Source organism: Ascidiella aspersa, chromosome 2 (assembly GCF_963924565.1).
Source record: "Ascidiella aspersa chromosome 2, kaAscAspe10.2, whole genome shotgun sequence".
Taxonomy (NCBI): Eukaryota; Metazoa; Chordata; class Ascidiacea; order Phlebobranchia; family Ascidiidae; genus Ascidiella; species Ascidiella aspersa.
In genome coordinates, this window is record NC_139448.1 from 28,829,418 (window position 1) to 28,847,545 (window position 18,128).

At 35.9% G+C, this 18,128-nt stretch overlaps 1 protein-coding gene across 1 annotated transcript; it reads right to left on the minus strand.

Moving 5' to 3' along the window:
- Positions 1 to 631: 631 nt before the first annotated feature.
- Positions 632 to 16,016, minus strand: LOC146164726 (uncharacterized). Its single transcript, XM_083380803.1, has 13 exons — positions 15,935 to 16,016; positions 14,534 to 14,649; positions 13,960 to 13,987; positions 13,566 to 13,828; positions 11,244 to 11,370; positions 10,175 to 10,266; positions 9,949 to 10,105; positions 9,740 to 9,888; positions 2,469 to 2,621; positions 2,136 to 2,208; positions 1,474 to 1,645; positions 935 to 1,023; positions 632 to 735 (listed from the first exon to the last, which is right to left on the minus strand). Exons 1-13 carry the CDS (start codon positions 16,014 to 16,016, stop codon positions 632 to 634), a joined length of 1,605 nt encoding a protein of 534 aa, XP_083236929.1.
- Between the last annotated feature and the right edge of the window lie 2,112 nt (positions 16,017 to 18,128).

Consider the following 18,128-nt stretch of genomic DNA (forward strand, 5'->3'; position numbering starts at 1 on the left):
AATCGTGAAAAAATTAACACAGGAAGCAGAAATGTCCGAATTGTTTACATCGTATAAACTTGACTAGAATTTTAAAATCCAGCCCTACGCACGACTGCAAAACAAAGCGAAGGAAAAATAAAGCAAAATAAAAACGATATGTATACATAACAAAAACAACGCCAAAAAAATCAACATGTGTGCAAAAAAAATTTTTTTTGGGGGGCACATAATTAGGTTATTCAAGCAAGCGAAAACGTCATACATATTTGGACAGCATGAGACACAAATTAATCGACCTTAATTATTTCCGAGCATGGGCAAAAAACTAGCTGACAAGCTACGCCTTTGGCCGAACTGAAAATCGCGTTCAAAAAGTTGTCGGTGTTCACTAGTAGGCTCGGAAATGTGATGCTATGTTTAAACTTTAATGTGTGAAGCTTTTGGCAAGAATCTACAATGAGTATGAAAAAGGCTGCGCGGTTTCAAACTTCAAGCAAAGCGACAACTTGTTTCTGTGAGAGATTTCTGTGTTCTGTGTTTTCGTAAAGTACTGCTCATAATATCGGAACTTGAATTGATATTGTATAAAAAAAGAAACCTTTTATAAAGATATAAGTATCAAAAAAATCTGTAACAAAAATTTCAAATTTTATTTATAAAATATCATAATGGTAGAGTTGATGTCATTTTGCGAGTGTGCCAAGTCATTTGGTGATGAGTTGAGAACGGTGTTACTATTAGATCCGTCCCAATCTGTCAAAAAATAGCTATGAATAATAAATTTCGAAAATATAAATGCATCAAATAATTTTAAACTGAAGTTTGCAATAAAGATAAAATATTATCCAATAAGAAATTTTTAGTAAAATTATCTATGGAAACCGCGTGTATGTTAGTATATATTTCTATACCGATATCTTATATTTGTTAAAACGAACAACTTTCAACTTACTTAAAAAATCGTTGCAATCACTTTTGTAAGTTGAAGTGCTGTTCATCACGCCTCCGATGCAAGCGAATTCTCCATAACAGTTATTAACCCTGGGGAATATAGACGAGTATGTTGGTGCAATACGAACAAACTATCACAATAATATCGCTGCGTTTCGGATGAAGAAACCTTTAGGGTCAGAATGACAAATTCTCAAAAAAACCTAAAATATAATTGTGGGAATAATTATAATAGACCATTTTTGTTTAACGTATGAAATAAGATTTCCTCCAAGCCTATTTTAATTAATATGCTACCGTCGCGGCGCAGTTTTGCTTTACAAGGCGTTTATTTGCGCAAAGACTAAGTAAAACCATTGCTCTAAATATATTTACAATGGAAATAGTGTTGTTTCCCAGGAGATTTTAATACGATTAGCATTAGATGACAGAGTTTAAAAAAGTGAGACATAGGCTTAATCGCTATTTTTATGGTGTTCTATAAGCTCTCTATTTTTTGTGGTTCAAGGTTACCATGTTGGGTAATTTATTGAAACTTACTTTACACCGGGGCACATAGCATAGGCGCTTCCAGACATTCCATATCTCCTAAACTGAAGATAGCCAGAGGTAGCTTTAGGCATGGAAGGTGGAATAGAAGAGTTCAAGGCATCTTTGCCAAACGAGAATGTCACTGGAACAACCAAACCATCCGTAGACTTACAGCCTGGAACTGCGGGTTTGGGATGTAAAAAGGAAAATGTTTTTTGACGTTACGTACTACCTCCTTGAGGGCTGCGGAGTCGGAATCGGTTTGTTTTGCTGGAGTCGAACTTTGGACTCTGGACTCGGGACTCGAGTAAGCACGTAAAACTATCCCTGAGTCCCGAGTCCGACGTGCGCATGGGCAGTTTCAAAATTTAACACTGATATTGCCGCCAACTGTAAATTGTTAAGACGGAAAACATATCATTTTGCAACCATGTATTTAGATTTGTAAATTATTATAAGACATCCCTATGAGGAAGTTGCTGAAAATCCACTTTAAAGTAGTTATTAGTTACGTATTTTATGGATTAAATGCAGGCTGTAGAGTCTCAACCGAACTCTAGACGCGACAAAATGACACGTGTGGCCGGACTCCGGAGTCGGATTGGGGTAATTTTTAACCGAGTTCGCAGCCCTGCTAATTAGGTTTGAACTAAAGTACCTATATCGCCAACGCCTGCTACAATCGCCAAGATCTTGTTCATTGCGCTCCTTAGCTGAACTTCCGTAACCAGTCGACCACCAGTTCTTTAAAGAATTAAGCTGTTAGATTCAAACTGATTGATATTTTATCATTATTCGTTAATTTATTGTTCGCACCTTGAAAACATGGTGTAGCCCACTAAAATGTTGGACCATGTGTCGTGTTGCGAAAATAAAAGGAAATAGTAGTTGTTAGAGTAAATTTGAACTGAGCTGCGATCTGCCCTAACGTCGTCTCCAGAAAACCATTCCTACAAATGCAATCAATTTATTCCAGTCCTAGTTTTGTCTTTTCATTTGTGTACCTTTTTGTTGCTTATAGTGAAAAATACATCACAAACGCTCGGCGAAGTCATGTTGTAACGACAATCGGATTTGTAGTGCATCTCAAAGTTCCCACGACTAATACTTCCATTGTATGATGCCACTTCGTCTGTGTTCGGCCGATAGTTAATGACCTGATATAAATAAGTGCGTCTGTTAAAAAGTTTTTTTCTGCTTGAGCGTATTAAGGTTAATGTTTCATTCATTACATATTCAATATTATTATTTTAAGTTTAACTTGTCCTCAAACTAGGTGTTACTTGAGCTTGATAAATTCTCAGTTTAATTTAGTTGTAAAAATAACATTCTAATAATAACCCATCTGCTTTAATCGAATTGCTTTTTCACTCCGCTATACCCATATGGATAATTTGACTATAATTCTATAGTCACGCTATTTTTCTTTTGGTTGGTTTCAATGAGTTAGTAATCTTAGCGGTTAATGCAGGCTGAAAATTGCATTTTTTCAATATGACTTTATGATGTGACGCTTCCCCGAAATACCAATCTCCTTAGTAAAGTTCGTCATAGATTTTAACCCTCGGGTTGTGAACCTTTTTGCAATAATTTGTTTTGTAGGTTTTATGAGCAGTAGCCTACCACAACAGTCGATCACAGGTATGCCACACCTCCAATTGTTATGAAACGATGTAGTCTTTATTACGTTTGCTATATTAATATAGTTTACTACTTTTTAGTAATTTTGTTTTTGCTCTCTGAATGGTTTTTGAGTATTGCGGTAAAACTCAGCCAGTTGTTGCTCGAAACGAGCTGCTAGCATATTTATTTGTGTTTGATGCGCACTTCATACAATGGCAAAAGCTAAAACAAAGTTCAAACTTTTTTTTATTTTTATTAGTAGGCCAAAACCGGGACCTATGATCAGCCCGGACCGATGAGCCACCTCCAATAACTTTAATATTTTAACACTTTAGCGCCACCAACTTAGTTTATTCTTTCAAGCATGTTATAATGGCTTCGTAACAACGCAATCAGCAGGATTGATCGTATGTTGTAAAATTTAGGTAGAAAAATGCATTTTGTCATGTTGAAACTAAATTTTTTGGTGTTTACTATTTTTGTTTTATGTGTTTCGTAGAGTTATTATTAAAATTATCTTTACTTAGTATACAAAGTAAGGACAGTACTCTGTCAGATTAGCCAATACTTTACAAACTTGAAAAAAAAAATTTTAATCAATAAGATTGTAAGCAGAAGCTCACACTGTTGACCGAAGAACCCTGTCAATATATGTTAAAGACACAAGCCTAAAGGGATAACATCAAGTTGGTTTTAAAATGTCACAATGCAGGTAAGAAAATGTAAAAAAATACCACAATGTGGACTTATAAAGTTTAATATTGAAATGGCATTTTCTTCTACATAACTTTTGAAATAAATTTAGCTGTTTAGTTTGTTTATTTGTCTAGTTTTTACCCATTATTTTCTTTTTGAGCTGTTGATAGTTTGGGTTTTGTCAAATAACTTTATTTAATACATTTTACAGGCATTTACAAACATTGAGATTAAATCTCTTGCAAGTAACAACTATTTGCACCATAAGATGTTTCCAAATTATGTCTAATGGCCAAGTTGGATTTCAAGAGCCTGATTTTTAGTTTGCTGTTTCAAGCCTAAAATGCCCCCTCTTTAGATAAAAAAGATGTGTTTAAAGGCTTTATTTATCTACTACTATACCTGTTAGAACCACAAGTCTAAAACAAAAAAGATTGCAGCAAAATCGTGAAGTTAAGGATACTAACAGTTTCTTCAACTGCAAAAATGAATAGTTATTATGTTGTTGTGTATAAGTATAAAGATAATTAAAGTGTGCATTATGTTATTTGTTAATGATAAAGATGGTGATTTTAATGTATATTTTTAAGTAAGGACAATAAAAGCGGATTTGTTAAGTCCTCAATGAAAGATATTCTGTGCAACTTTCTGAGTACCAATGCTGCTTCCAAATGAAAACTTATTGTAATTTGAAATGTTGTTTTAAGTCTATTAAATATACCATATTAAAGCAATGTGCTGTTTGACTTGGTTTTGAAGAAGAATTAACCTTTAAATAGCGTGTCTTAAGGCTCCCTTCATCGTGGTTCAACGGACCCGACTATGAGGGTTCCTTGAGCCATTTTAAATACCCCGACGTTTCAGTTTCTTAATTAAAGGGTTTGAACGTAAACCATTTAAAACTTCAACACAATCAACCTAAAGCTCTAAAGCACCATTTGTCCAATTATTACCCATAATGGGTTAGAAACGCAAAAGTTACGGGCGAAAGTTCAAAAAGTGGCTCACAGGTTCCGGTTTTCTCCTACGATACCGTTTTTGTGGTTGTTCGAAAAAATTTGTGCCTCACCATATAGGAACCTCACCGCACGTCACTGTATAAATGTACACCATAGAAAGATGGTAACATAGTTAAGAGGACATACCCTCAAGTACATTGTTTGAGATGCTCGTCCAATATTTCCAATAGCTCCAAGAACAAAAAACGGGTGGGATTTTCTGCTTGAAAATACGATGTTGTAGTTTGGGCATCTAAAACAAAAGTGTAAAAACTTAAAATATATTTGATGCATTCTATTAAGTGCAAAGCTTTTGGATCGCACTAGCTGTCACGTAGCATAATTAAGTATTGCAATTAACTACAGAAACAAACAGAGGTTTTAAATAACGATTCCCGGCAGGTATTTATGTAATGTCGGGCCAATTCAGGGAGCGAGGTATGAAATGTAGCCCCAGTTTCGTAAGTAGGCCTAAGGGATTCGCCGACATCAAAAGAATAACTTCATTACCGCAAAAATATTAAGGTATGTTGGGTTTCATCATTAAAATAAGGGAAACTACAGGATAAATATACCAAACATTTAACGAAACAAACTTTGTGTGATACAACTACCCAACTTCAAGCCGCCCGGCGTTGGCCCGGCGTTGGCCCGGCGATATAAGGTAAACAAGTTAAAATATTACACATAAGTATAGTGTTAGGCAGTTTAGATGTTTAAGAAACACGAAAACAATATGTTTTTCTACCGATGACTTGTGGAATGCGTTGGAACGAAGGAATTAGAGTTATAGTAAATCTATCTTTAAATAGCATTACACACTGATTCTGCCAAGATCTGTTAACCAAAAAAAAAGGCTTTACCTGTAATCAATTCCGTGGTACAGATGTAAAGAGCAATCGTTTCCGCTGTAAAAATACATCTGCAAATTTAAAAACCATATGAAGTAAACGCTTAAACTGATTTCATGGAAAATTACCAGGTACGCCGCAGGCAAATCGAAAAAATATTAAAATATTAAAAATAATTACACAGAAGCCATTCGTGCTATATTTGCTAGATTGCGTCGATAGAAAAACAACCAGCGCAAAAAAGACACGCGATTATAAAGCATAACAGCGAAAAAGGAAAGACGTTCGCAATACCGAATTTTGAAACTGATGTGGCCTTCAACTGTAAATTGCGAAGGCGGAATAGCATAATATGGTGAATATTTTCCAAGCACAATTGTGAGTGGATGAATTATATGACACCCCTATAAATGAGTTACTGAATATCCACCGTATTTTATTACGTAAATTGGCGGAATGCAGGCTGCAGAGTCAGACTATAGGTACTTTTTGAAGATATGTTCGTCTGAAGAAGAAAAATAATTTCTATATTAAACCTGGGTTGCAAATACAGCAGAATTAAAAAAATATCGTTTCTACATTTTATGCTAGGTTCCATGTGTTTTTTATTTATTTTTGTAAATTCATTTTCTTGTGCCATTATTTCTACAACATTAATTAAGCAAGTTATGCACTTCAGCAATACTCAGCGCAGTTTTTTTTGGATGTAGCCACGCTCTGTTCCATGGATCCCATGGTGTGTTCAATAGGTCCTGTGGGGTAGGACCGATGAAACAAAAAGCGTTGTTTTTTATATTTAAAAAAACACTCAGGATATGTTAAATTTCAATAATTTTCCTTGTAGAGGTACCTATAAGTTTTTTTCCCTTTCCCTATTGCTCCATTTTTCGTTTTGCGCGCGCATAATGGCGCGACGCGTCGCATAGGCACAATCACTAATTAGGCGCGGTAGTGCGCGCCTTCCAAATAAAGAATGCAATGAGCTTCTAGCCTTTGGGCTCATTTGGTTGCTATTTAAAACTTTTGTTTTTCGGTGCCCGGTGCAGTCGAAACCAGCATCACTACGAAGACATTATACACGCCAGACAGCAAACTTTGGTATGTTTTATTTTTCCCAACTTTTTGTTTATATATGATGTATTGTGCGCTAAACATATCTTTTTCGCCTTACCGAAAACCTGCACCTATACTGATATTGCTTACTACTGTGCGAAAATTGTATGTTCGCAATTGCCATTGATTTCGCAAGCAATTAATAGAAGCAAGTATTTTTAAGTTGTAATTCGAAAGGTATTACCGAAAAAACATATCCGTTCCATGGGTCCTTGCTTATGTTGCAATATTTTCTAGTTAGAACCGGTGTTCCGAGGCACACTGGTGTGCCGCGCATTATTTTTGTGTCTTACTTTCGTTTTTGGCAAGAGTACATTTTAAAACTTTATTTTTAAAGCGAAACGGGGGATCATTCATTCTCTTATAGTATTGTAAGATTATCATCAGTTTTTGTCCTTTACTATTTCCTCAGTTTGCAAAAATAATTTGGCATCTGTTCCAAAAAATAAAATAAAAAACACTACGTTAGGGAAAAAATGGAGCACTGGTCTTAGCATACGAGATTTTTGGCCTGTGTAATAAAAATTGAAATTCAAAAGAAAACTGGTATGCCAAAAACGTTTTCGCGGCGGTTTGGAATGGTTGGTGCGCAATCAATTCCATTCCTAAACATCTTCAGTAGCTATGCGTGAAGTAAAAAACAGGAAAACCCGGCTAAATGCGTGTCTGTAGCGCACCACACTTTGCAAAGCAAGACAAACATACTACCAAAAATACCGCATTTCAACCAGTTGATAAACTTCATTATTCTGTTTGTCCTTAAAAAGGAGTTCTCTAAAAGCTATTTTATTTGAGTAATCGGGACTCTTGCTTTCGCCTCGCACGACTCCTTTTCCCTTTCCTTCAGGCAAGTCTCTTGCAACGCGAACATCCACCGGCGGAAAAAAAGATATTGGACAACCGAGTCTTTGGAAAGTTGCTGGGCTTACACATTTATTAACAGAAATGTTTTAGTATAAAAACCAGGAGGTAAATATGAATGACAATAAAGTGACCGCCTTAGCATTCATAAAGTTTGTACCCTTCTTTTTTGTTTCAACACAACTCAATCAACTGCTTACATGACATAGACTACATCAGTGCTTATCAACCGGGTGTATCGTACACCCCAGGGTGTAGCATAATATTTTAATGGTGTACCACTTTATGGGGTGTACAGGGGTGTACCAGTTGGGAACACACAATAGGACTTAAAAAGCAACAATGCCTAAAGCAGAACAAAATATAAAACCATAGTATAAAGAACATATACATAATACAGCCAAATACACAGTAATATCCACTACAGCATAAGATCAAAATCGTCTGAATAAGATCTAAATATGTCAGAATAAACCCTAAATTTATCGAAATCCAGGCTAAATTCATCGGAATAAGGCCGATATAGTCTGACGGGCGCCGCTGTTTTGGCACCGGATTGTTGGTCCTGTTTGCGATTATTGGTCGGTAATGGTTGGGGTTAAAAAATGGGTTAGTGTTGAAGTTATTAGAGGAGTCGGTGATGCACTTGGTGGTGGGGTTTGGGGTTAGTTAAAGTGTTGTTTAGGCTTGATTCAGACCTTTTGGGAATTACTCCGAATTAGAGGTTACTAATACAATTGGGCATTAGGTATTAGTCCTATTTTAGCATTATTCCGAATTGTGTTTTAGTCTGACGTTGGTGTTGTTCTTATCTCTTTCTTATGGCTCAAGTCCTACCATATAACGCATGACAAATGAATTTTTAAATTGGCTTAGCTTGTAAAGGCCCTCGTGCCAAATGTGATCCTGAGAGCATGCCGAACTATATATATGGCCTATTTGTTCGCGGTTCGCGAGTACATTCTGTTTTTATATTATGTTTTACATTATGACATGGCAGTGTTTTGATCATCAGGGCGCCGTAAAATATTTGACCTTAAAACCAAATATCTCCAATCCGCCACTGTTTTCGTAGTGGTTTTTCGTAGTGGGCCTTGAATAACTCTGAAAAGAGTACTTTGGGCAGCGTCAAAAAAGTTTGACGACCAGTGCTGTACACGTTTAAACTTTGCCAGCACAAAATAGTAACTTCAGAATACCTGCATTAAAAGTTTGTGACAAACTAGTTAGTGTAAAATTTGGTTGCAACAATGCCCCGAGTCAAAATTTAAAAAGCCTGCATCTTAATGTTTTGTGGTGCGCGTAGCACAAGCGGCCACATATTTTGGTTCCGCGGGCCGCATTTGGAAGAGTAACTTGGGCTACTTAACCGGTGAACTTTTTGAACTACGATCATATTTGGTTCAAAAGGCAGAGTTTAAACAGTTCAAAAACTATACTGAATTTTGGATTTTGCTTGTCAACATTCATAAATACCAAAAACTCAGTCAAATGGCGATTTCCATTCTTGTTTGCATGCGCTCGACATACCTTTGCGAGCAAAGATTTTCTGCTCTTGTTAAATTTAAAACCAACAAAGAAATTCTAGCAAGGATGTTATTACGCTTATGAGAAGAACACTCGAAACAAGGATACTGCCTTAGTTCACACAATTGACTGAAAACATTCAACAGCAACGCTCGCATTAAATGACTGATGAAATTTTGTTTTTATATAAAGATATGCTACAGCTTCCTATACTTGTAGCTCTGCTTATACGATTAGGATTAGTACAGATTCGGTGTACTGCGTGGACTAGGATGTACAAGTTTTGAGTAAACGTAAAAAGAGTGTACCACTCCGAAATTAGTTGACAAAGCACTGCACTACATGAATACTGTTATAGCTGCTTGTAAGTTATTTAGCGGCACGGACAATATCGATGCATTGCAGACTTTGCTATAATATAGGCCTATAGGCCCTAGTTAAATTCTGGCGGACTTACACAAAAATAAGAAAATAAACAAAATGAAAATAAAAGTTATTAGAACAGTTCGCAGTGACTTTCCGAACACCTTGTATTTTATATAAAATTTCTACGATGTTATATGTGAGTTATTTATTCTAGTAAATAAATTAAAATAAATACCCAACCTGCATTCCACTTCTCGTGAACATGGTATCTGTAGCATAATAGGGATGGGTTCCATATTGATAATTATAGAAATCAGGAATAAGAGATGAAATTTCAGATGCACGTAAAACCAACTGATTTAGAATCTTGTCAACGTCAAAGTAAAATGCTGAAATAAACATGTTTTACTTTTACTGTTTCCACTTTATTTATGTTTATTGTGGTTCACCTGGTTTCGGATTAAGCGGGTAATGAACAGTGTATAAATTATACAAGTTGCCTCCAAAGGTTTCCAAGAAATTGTTGGTTGTTTCGTATTGAATAAAAGGTTTCGTTTCATTAATTAACGAGTTTTTCGTACTGTGTTTGACCATCACATTGGAAGCCTGTGTGCACAAGGATCTTATATCTCACTATCTATACATTTTACATTCAAGTATTACAATATTACATACTTGTAACTGAAAGTAAGCCGGGCTTTTGTAATCGAAATTTGTGGCAAAACTGGCAGATTCGAAAACGTTGTAATTTTCCCAGTTTCTAGTATCTGCGGAAATACAAATTAACGAATAAGATATTAACTTAATAATAATGCCAGCGTTGTAGTGACTTAAGTCAAAGGCCTGACTTAATTGCACCTAAGTCATTGTTTTGAAACAATTGACTAATGTAAGTCGTTTCCGTAAATTAACTTGACTTGACTTCACGTAAGTCTTTTGCACAAATGGCTTGACTTTGACTTAAGTCATCAAGGCAAATGACGTGGTTGCAATATTATTTGTTTGTATTAAAGCAATAGCTATTTATCTAAGTTTTCTGTACGTAAAACAATTAGCTTGCTATATGTTGGGTTTTTGATATATTTTGAAGTTATTTGTTATAATCGTACCAGTTTATCAATTTTAATAGTTTAACGTTTTGTTTTGATATCAATGACTTGACTTGGAATTGACTTGCTCTAATAACGACTAGACTGGGAATCGTTTCGGATATCTAAATAGTTGGATTGTGACTTGAATTGTCGTTTGGTTGGGTCCCCGACTTAGGTAATATGTTTAGATTTAGTGAAACTGGTTCTGACGACGATTTCCAAGCTTCGTTGTTATACTTACGCTAAATGTTTGGGTCGCCACGAAAAAAAGTTGAGAAACAATGTTTTTCGAAATACTCAATAAGCTACAAAACCGCAAAGATATATGGCGTTTGGTAAAGTGTAATCTTCTCGGGAAGCAGGCATAAAATCTTTCCCGTCAAATTTTCATAAATTCTGCACTCTGGTATTTCACAAATACTAAAAGTGTTTTTATTGATGCAATTAACATCAAGGTTCGTTTTTTGTAATCTACCCTTAGGCTACAGGTTCAAACATGGAAAAACCGAGCAGAGCATTTATGGCTTTATAGAGCATTTTATGGCTGTTATTAGAACTTTTATTAAATAACTTAAATTAATTATCAAAAATGTGAATGAGAAGAGCGTATATTGTTTGAAACTATCACAATATTGATTAAAATTACACTTTACCTGTACCAGAAGATGACCCATGACTAAACCAGACATCTCCACTTGAACATTCACTTTTTATGTTGTCTTCGCTGATCATTGCAACCAACGTCCAGCCGCCACCACTTGACACCATATCGCAATAAACCTATGTAGAGCAGTTTGAATTTGTTTAAAACCATCGTTCAATAAACTTCACAATATACTCGTAATGTAGCAAGAGTAGAATTTTTTTAAATTTTAAATATCCTTTAAAGTCCGATAACCTTTGATATACTGTTGACACTACATCAACATGCCTCTATCTGTTTACCACCTGAAGGTGCTAATTAGTGCTCCAAATAATAGGAATTCGAAGCGATAAGATTTGTGTTCCACCATTTGTAAGTAAGGTTTTGGATGTGTTACTGAAATTACCTGATGGCGATACAAGCAGCTATCGAAACGTCTTAACCAAGATTAAAAGATCATCTTCCATGTTACTTGTTTCATGACGTCACGTAATAAGGTAATTTATTACGTCATCTCCGAAAACATTAATGCCATTTAAAGCTTCGCCCACTTGAAATCATTTATAACTCTCCTCTACAAATAATATGTTTCATAGCTGCAAAGCCATGTGCTTTATCTGTTAATCTGCAATGCACAGCCAAAGTTTTAAGATTAATATACATTCCACGGAGAGCGTAAAAAAAGTTTAAATTCGTCGGAGGTTTATAAAAGTTTAAAATGTGGCCATGGTCCTCCAAAACCGTACTTTTTTGGCTTATTTTAACTGAGTAAAAGAAAAAAAAAGTTTCGCGAATCTAATTATGTTTTCTAGGATAAGACCTACAAAGCAACAAGTAAATGTAAATGATGTCTTACCCCATTAAAAATCGTTTTAACCCAAAGGAGTTGTGCCCCCCATCAAACACTTGAAAATAAATGTTTGGAACGATCCAAAAACAATATAAAGGCATTTGTGCCGATGTAGCTTTTGTATTGAAGGTAACACCTATCCAATCTAAAACTATAAGAAACTAAACGTGTGGTGTTTATAATGGTCCTTTTTTGACGTCACGTGCAGATATAACTTTATAACGTCACATTATTTAAAACAGGTTCCTCTGGCAATTTATATTATTTTCTACCAACGTTTCGGCTTACTATCCGGCAAGCCTTCGTCAGGGACCGAAACGTTGGTAGAAAATAATATAAATTGCCAGAGGAACCTGTTTTAAATATACTATGCCTGGTAGCAACAGCATATTTATTTATTTATAACGTCACATTTTGATGTAACTTTGTGAGGTTACGGAATAACGTAACATTGTAACGTTGCGTTATGACGAAATTTTGTGACATCATCTCTCACAGAATATTGTCATGGTTCACCAAACAAAACTCCTTGATCCGTGCCTGGTCACCATGCAGCGTACTGTTGAACTTGATTTAGGATGGGTTATTTGAGGAGTTAAAAGTAGGTTTCACGATAGAATTATTTAATCGAGTAAGCAATGAAGTTAGGGGGCAATTTAGGACCAATAACGATAAAGCTCTTTTTTATTTTGATATATGACTTACTAATCAATCCACTGCTGGACTGAATGCTAATACAACAACCCAGTTGTCCCTGCAAGTGTAACGCAAATTACACATATGTTTTTAAGTCTAGAACAGTTCTTCAAACCAACATTTTATAGCATTTTTTTAATAATAATTTTACTACAATATTTCATTAAACCTATTTATTGAAGGACAGTTTTACAAACTTAAAGGTTATAGGTTGTTTTAAGTTTAATATAGGGGTCCTAAAGAATGACCATGTATTTAAGGTGCCGTAACTAAAAAAAAATACCGAATATAACTGTTTTCACATTTGACACAAGGAAATAAAAGGCATATCACTCTAGCGCAGCGCTTTCTTATATATAGGCACACCGCGGCACAGTGGTGCGTGATAGGAGTTTGCGAGGTGCACCGCAAATCAAAATAATTATTTTTTTTTCTCGTTGAGATCATGGATCATGAAATATTTTAATGATATTCAACCATGAGTCTATGTGGCCTTTTTAATCAAAATGTACTAAAAACAGAAATGCCAACAAATTTTCGACAGAAACGCCAACAAATATTCAGAGGTCGACAGGTCTGTCCCGGGGTTAACAGCGGGTCAGTTAAACATCTTACAGCATTCTATAATATATGTATAGTGCAGGAAAATGTTGACTGACTAAAAAAGCTTGGTTGCCTGGCCAAGACGCCGCGGCAAAGCCCTAAAAATCTATCTCGACAACTTATAGTATTTTACACGCCTCTGTTTAGTATAGAGCGATTCAAATACTATTATTTAGCACTTACAGTAATTTGTTGATTATAGCCCTTTGGCTGGATTACATAGAATCCACTTTTTGTCGTTCCTTCGTTTCTCAGAGCCAGACAAGATTCAAGCGGAACAGCACAAGTGGCAGTTGGCGAAGATGAACTTCGGGTGGTTTCTTGATAGAGTGGTGAGTTGGTGGCGTTGTAATTTTGACCCAGAGCGCTATTGGTAGTTACTTCTGGAATTGACTGTGCTTTGTGAGTCGGAAGCACTGTAGGATTTTCCATAACCGCGTTCGGACCTTTGGTAAACAGTGCTTTGTTTTGTATTTGAAATTGTTTGTTAGCGTAAATAACACAAAACTGCATTATGCCTAATCAAAACTTTTGCCAAATTACGTATGAATAGCGCAATGGGTTTAACTTAACTTACAATTCTGTTGAAGACTGTGCATGGTAGTCTGCAAAAAGCAAAAAAAAATTATAGTGGTAAAACAAAAATAGGATTTTGCAATGTTTTTTTTATTCGGAGCTTGTTTTGGGCCGGCCTAATAGCTAGGACACCCAACTATTAAGTCATATGTATCGACATACGGCTGTTGGGTTCATACACAATGGCCCTAACAAGTCTTGCGATTTAGCAAAATCATCTTGACAAATGACAGTATGTCGAGCAATTTGCAAATCTTTGTTGTGAGCCTGATACTTAATCCTTTGTTTTAAATTTATGATTCATTAATTAATTTAAATACTTTCAGTTTATCACGTTTGACCGACAACAAGAGCTCTCCTATGTTTTTTTGCTAAATGACATGCTATAACGTAACTTTGTCCCATCATGTTTAAAAAATTGTATGCCACTCCTTGACACAATAACCCTATAGTAGTTTAACTAGCTTCGTTAAAGATTGGAAACCACTTCTCATACTAGAATAACGTAAAACTAAAATTTATCATACAAAAGAGTTGCTGCAATTATCAATAAATATCATTAGGTAAAAAATTACCTTATGATCCAAGTAAAATGCAGTAGATAGTCCAATAATGATCAGCAGCAACACTCCGTTTACCACGTACATTGCAATCAATGATTTATTTCGCTTCTTGGGAGTTGCCACATTGTCTTAAGCATAACATAGATCTTGTTAAATTAATGCAGCGTTTCTCAACCGGTGAGCCGCGGCGCGCTGGTGCGCCAGTGAAGGCTGCCAGGGGCGCCGCGAGCAAAAGAAAAAAATAATGTAGGTCCTATTATATAAAACATATATTTTTTACTTTCCTATTAAGCTTAGCTCATTGATTTCATAAGCCTTTCAAGTAGAAAACGCAATAAGACCTACAAAGCAACAATATCTAAATCAGATAATTAATCTATAATAGGCTACCACAGTAGGCCTATTAAGACCACTGACATAAACGCCAAATTCGCAGTAATAATCACGACAGAATAAGATCTTAAATAGTCCAGATAAGACCTAAATATGTCGAAATAAGTCCAAAATTAATCGAAATAAGACTTAAATGGACAAAATAACATTTTTAGTCTTAAAGGCTGGAGTCCCTTCAAAGATATGCAACTATAAAACCTATGTAATAAAAAAATTGTAGGCAATTTAAGAGAAATACCGGTATACCTCAAACATTTCGCACTCGTTTCGCATGCAAGGTGCGTTTTCATACGTCTCTATAGGTGCGACCCCAAGTAAAAAAGGTTAAGAAACACTGAATTAATGTATTACCGATCCGCATATGACAGTGCTTCTCAACCTTTTTTCGCGGCGTCGCGACACTGGCATAGGACTATAAGTCCAATGAGGTTTACCAACAAATACATGGGTCGCTTATAAATAAATTAAATAAATTTTATTCGATCATCGAACAAAATCTGGATTGGGGTTTTGTTATTTTGGCGGCAAAGAAATTCGAAACCGTTCAGCCTAATCGAGGGCGCACAATTATATCTAACCTCTTTCTTTCTAGTGTAGAAAACTACATGATGGACGAATATCTTTTTGAACAAATCGGTTATTCGTAAAACGCTTAAGGTTCCCTTACTCATCAAAGTATTTTATTACAAAACAGTATAGAACAAATAAACCAATCAAATCCAGTGGGTTTGGTTGAATGGAATTATTTTATTTGGAATCTGACACCAGGTAATTTCAATAAAAATATCACAGCCATAAATTCGATAAAATCGACATTTCGCAATTTCAGACGTTTCAGCAATAACTCATGCCATCATCAGTGTTAAAGCGAATATTGTGGCTTTGATATTTTTAGCCCCCCCCCCCCCCCCCCCCGATATTTTAGAAGCCAATCAGGTATCATCATACGTCACAGGCCGTAAAATTTTTGGTGGTAAACAAGAAAAAAACGGCAAAGCAACAGTTGTTTTTTTCACTTACTTTTGTCAGCTATTTTTATTTCGGCCGGGCTTCTCGACAAGTCATGCATATCCGCCATACTTTCTTCGTAAATTTGTTCCATTTTGAATGAATTCAGTGTGAGTATTTTCCAACGATTGCATCGATATATATACGGTAAAAGCTTTATGTAGGTATACATGAGTCACGCGTGCGCAATGCTATTACAAGGTAAGGTGTTGCAACAATACATTGACTAATCCAGGGGTCGTCAACCCCTGGCACGCGAGCCACTTGTGGCACGCAAGATGATTTTGCATGGCACGCGATGATTTAACGCGCACGTCGTAATGATTTAACGCGCACGTCGTATCACCTTAAGAAAGTGCAACCATTACATCACTACCAAATCATTAACTTACTATTACATCACTAACACTAACTAAATGGTTGCACACACTGCCAGTTCGTGTCACAAATTACTGTGTTGTACTTAATATTATGTTTTGTGGGCGTTATACTTGTTGTTTACCACTAACCGTTCCTATTACGTCACAATGCCCCAATTTTTTTAACGTTTACTACGTTAAAGCATGGCATTCTACATCAGTGGTTCTCAACCGCCGGGTCCGCGTCAAATTTCCTGCCGGTCCGCCAAATATAGTATAAATTTATATCTCAATTGCAAAAAGCAAGATGTTGAAGGCGGCTTGTCCATCCAATTTAGAACTTATATATAGGTCCGTAATTTGCAGCATTGTGACGTAACATAGAGTTAATGTTCTACTTTGGACTTTATCGTACGTCACAATGCTGCAAGTGTTGTACCCAACTGTTTAAAAGTAGGCTACAACTTGTTTAAGTCTTAAACTTTAAGATCAGTTGTATGTGAAAAACTTTAATAGAACCACGTATAACGTGTGATATCAATAAGACAGCAGCAAATTTCTCATTAGATTGAAGTTTTCGTTATTTGCTTTTAAGTTGTATACTTTTGTCACAATAACATTTTGGGGTGATTTTACTTTTTGAAGGTTCAGTGGTCCGCAAAAATTGTTTTAAAATTTTATCGGTTCGTAAGCAAAACTGGTTGAGAACCACTGTTCTGCAATAAAAGTAAGCACGTGTGTTTTTGTGCGACTTAGAAACCAACAAAAAGCGAAACTGATAGTTAACACTTCTAAGTATCAGCTTAAAAAGCATCGAAGTATATTTCGAAAAAGATACGTAAATTAGATGTCAGATCACAGCAGGGCTGCTGAGTCGCACTCGAGACTCGAGTAAGACCAGGTAAAACTACCCGAGTCCGACGTGCGCACTACCAAATTTTAAAACTGATTTAGGCAGCAAACTGTACATTGTAAAGGTGGAATAGGATATGCTCGTGGCATATTTTTTTCCCTATGAGTGGATTGCGGAATATCCACCTTATTTTAGTTACGTAAATTGGTGAAATACAGAGGCTGAGTCGGACTCGGCACGCGATGAAATCTCATATTCGGGCAGAGTGGGACTCTGGTTGTTTTTAACCAACTCCGCAGCCCTGATTGCCAGTGCGAAACCAAATATAGAAAAATGTTGGACACGCGAGTTGTTAACATTTTGGCATTAGTCATAAACTGGCACACTGCGTACGAAAGGTTGCCGACCCCTGGACTAATCGCTATAATAAAAAAATACTGATAATAATAATAGTGAGGCTTGGCGAGATTTCCTCTCCCAACGTATACAGTAACGCAACATACCAGATCTGTGGAGGAGTCGAGTTATGATAACCTGCATTACAACTCACTGGTAAATAGTGCAACCACTTTTAAAATAAAATTTCGCTGTGACGACACCTAACCAGTCCATGCAAATATGTATCTTTGTCGTGCTTCTAGTCAGTTTCTGTTTCGTGCGTCATCTGAAAATGATTTGATCTGCAGACTGCATTAGTATTATGCGAAACCTGTAAAAAAAAACTTCGCAAATGTCAAATGCTTTTTCTTACAGTCCCTGCAATTCAAACAAATGTATTAAAGTTACAAGAAGCCTTGATTGAAGTCGACATTATTTTTTTTCTGTTATTGCTTGATTTCCGCATTTGAATGGAAAATATATTCGTAATAATAAAGACACGTATAGGGTCTGTTTTCAATGGCGCGCTATTTAAAACAAATTGTGCAGCTTGAAAATACAACACCCGCAAAAACGCCAGGAACATCTTATCGCTCCTTTGGTTATATCTCATATT

Excerpts from the sequence above, each read along its gene's own strand:
- LOC146164726 (XM_083380803.1), bottom strand. The coding sequence starts at position 16,016 with ATGGAACAAATTTACGAAGAAAGTATGGCGGATATGCATGACTTGTCG. Across the intron at positions 14,650-15,934 it reads AATAAAAATAGCTGACAAAA|ACAATGTGGCAACTCCCAAG; the intron begins GTAAGTGAAAAA and ends GTTATGCTTAAG. Across the intron at positions 1,646-2,135 it reads TCTTGGCGATTGTAGCAGGC|TTCCAGGCTGTAAGTCTACG; the intron begins GTTGGCGATATA and ends CCAAACCCGCAG.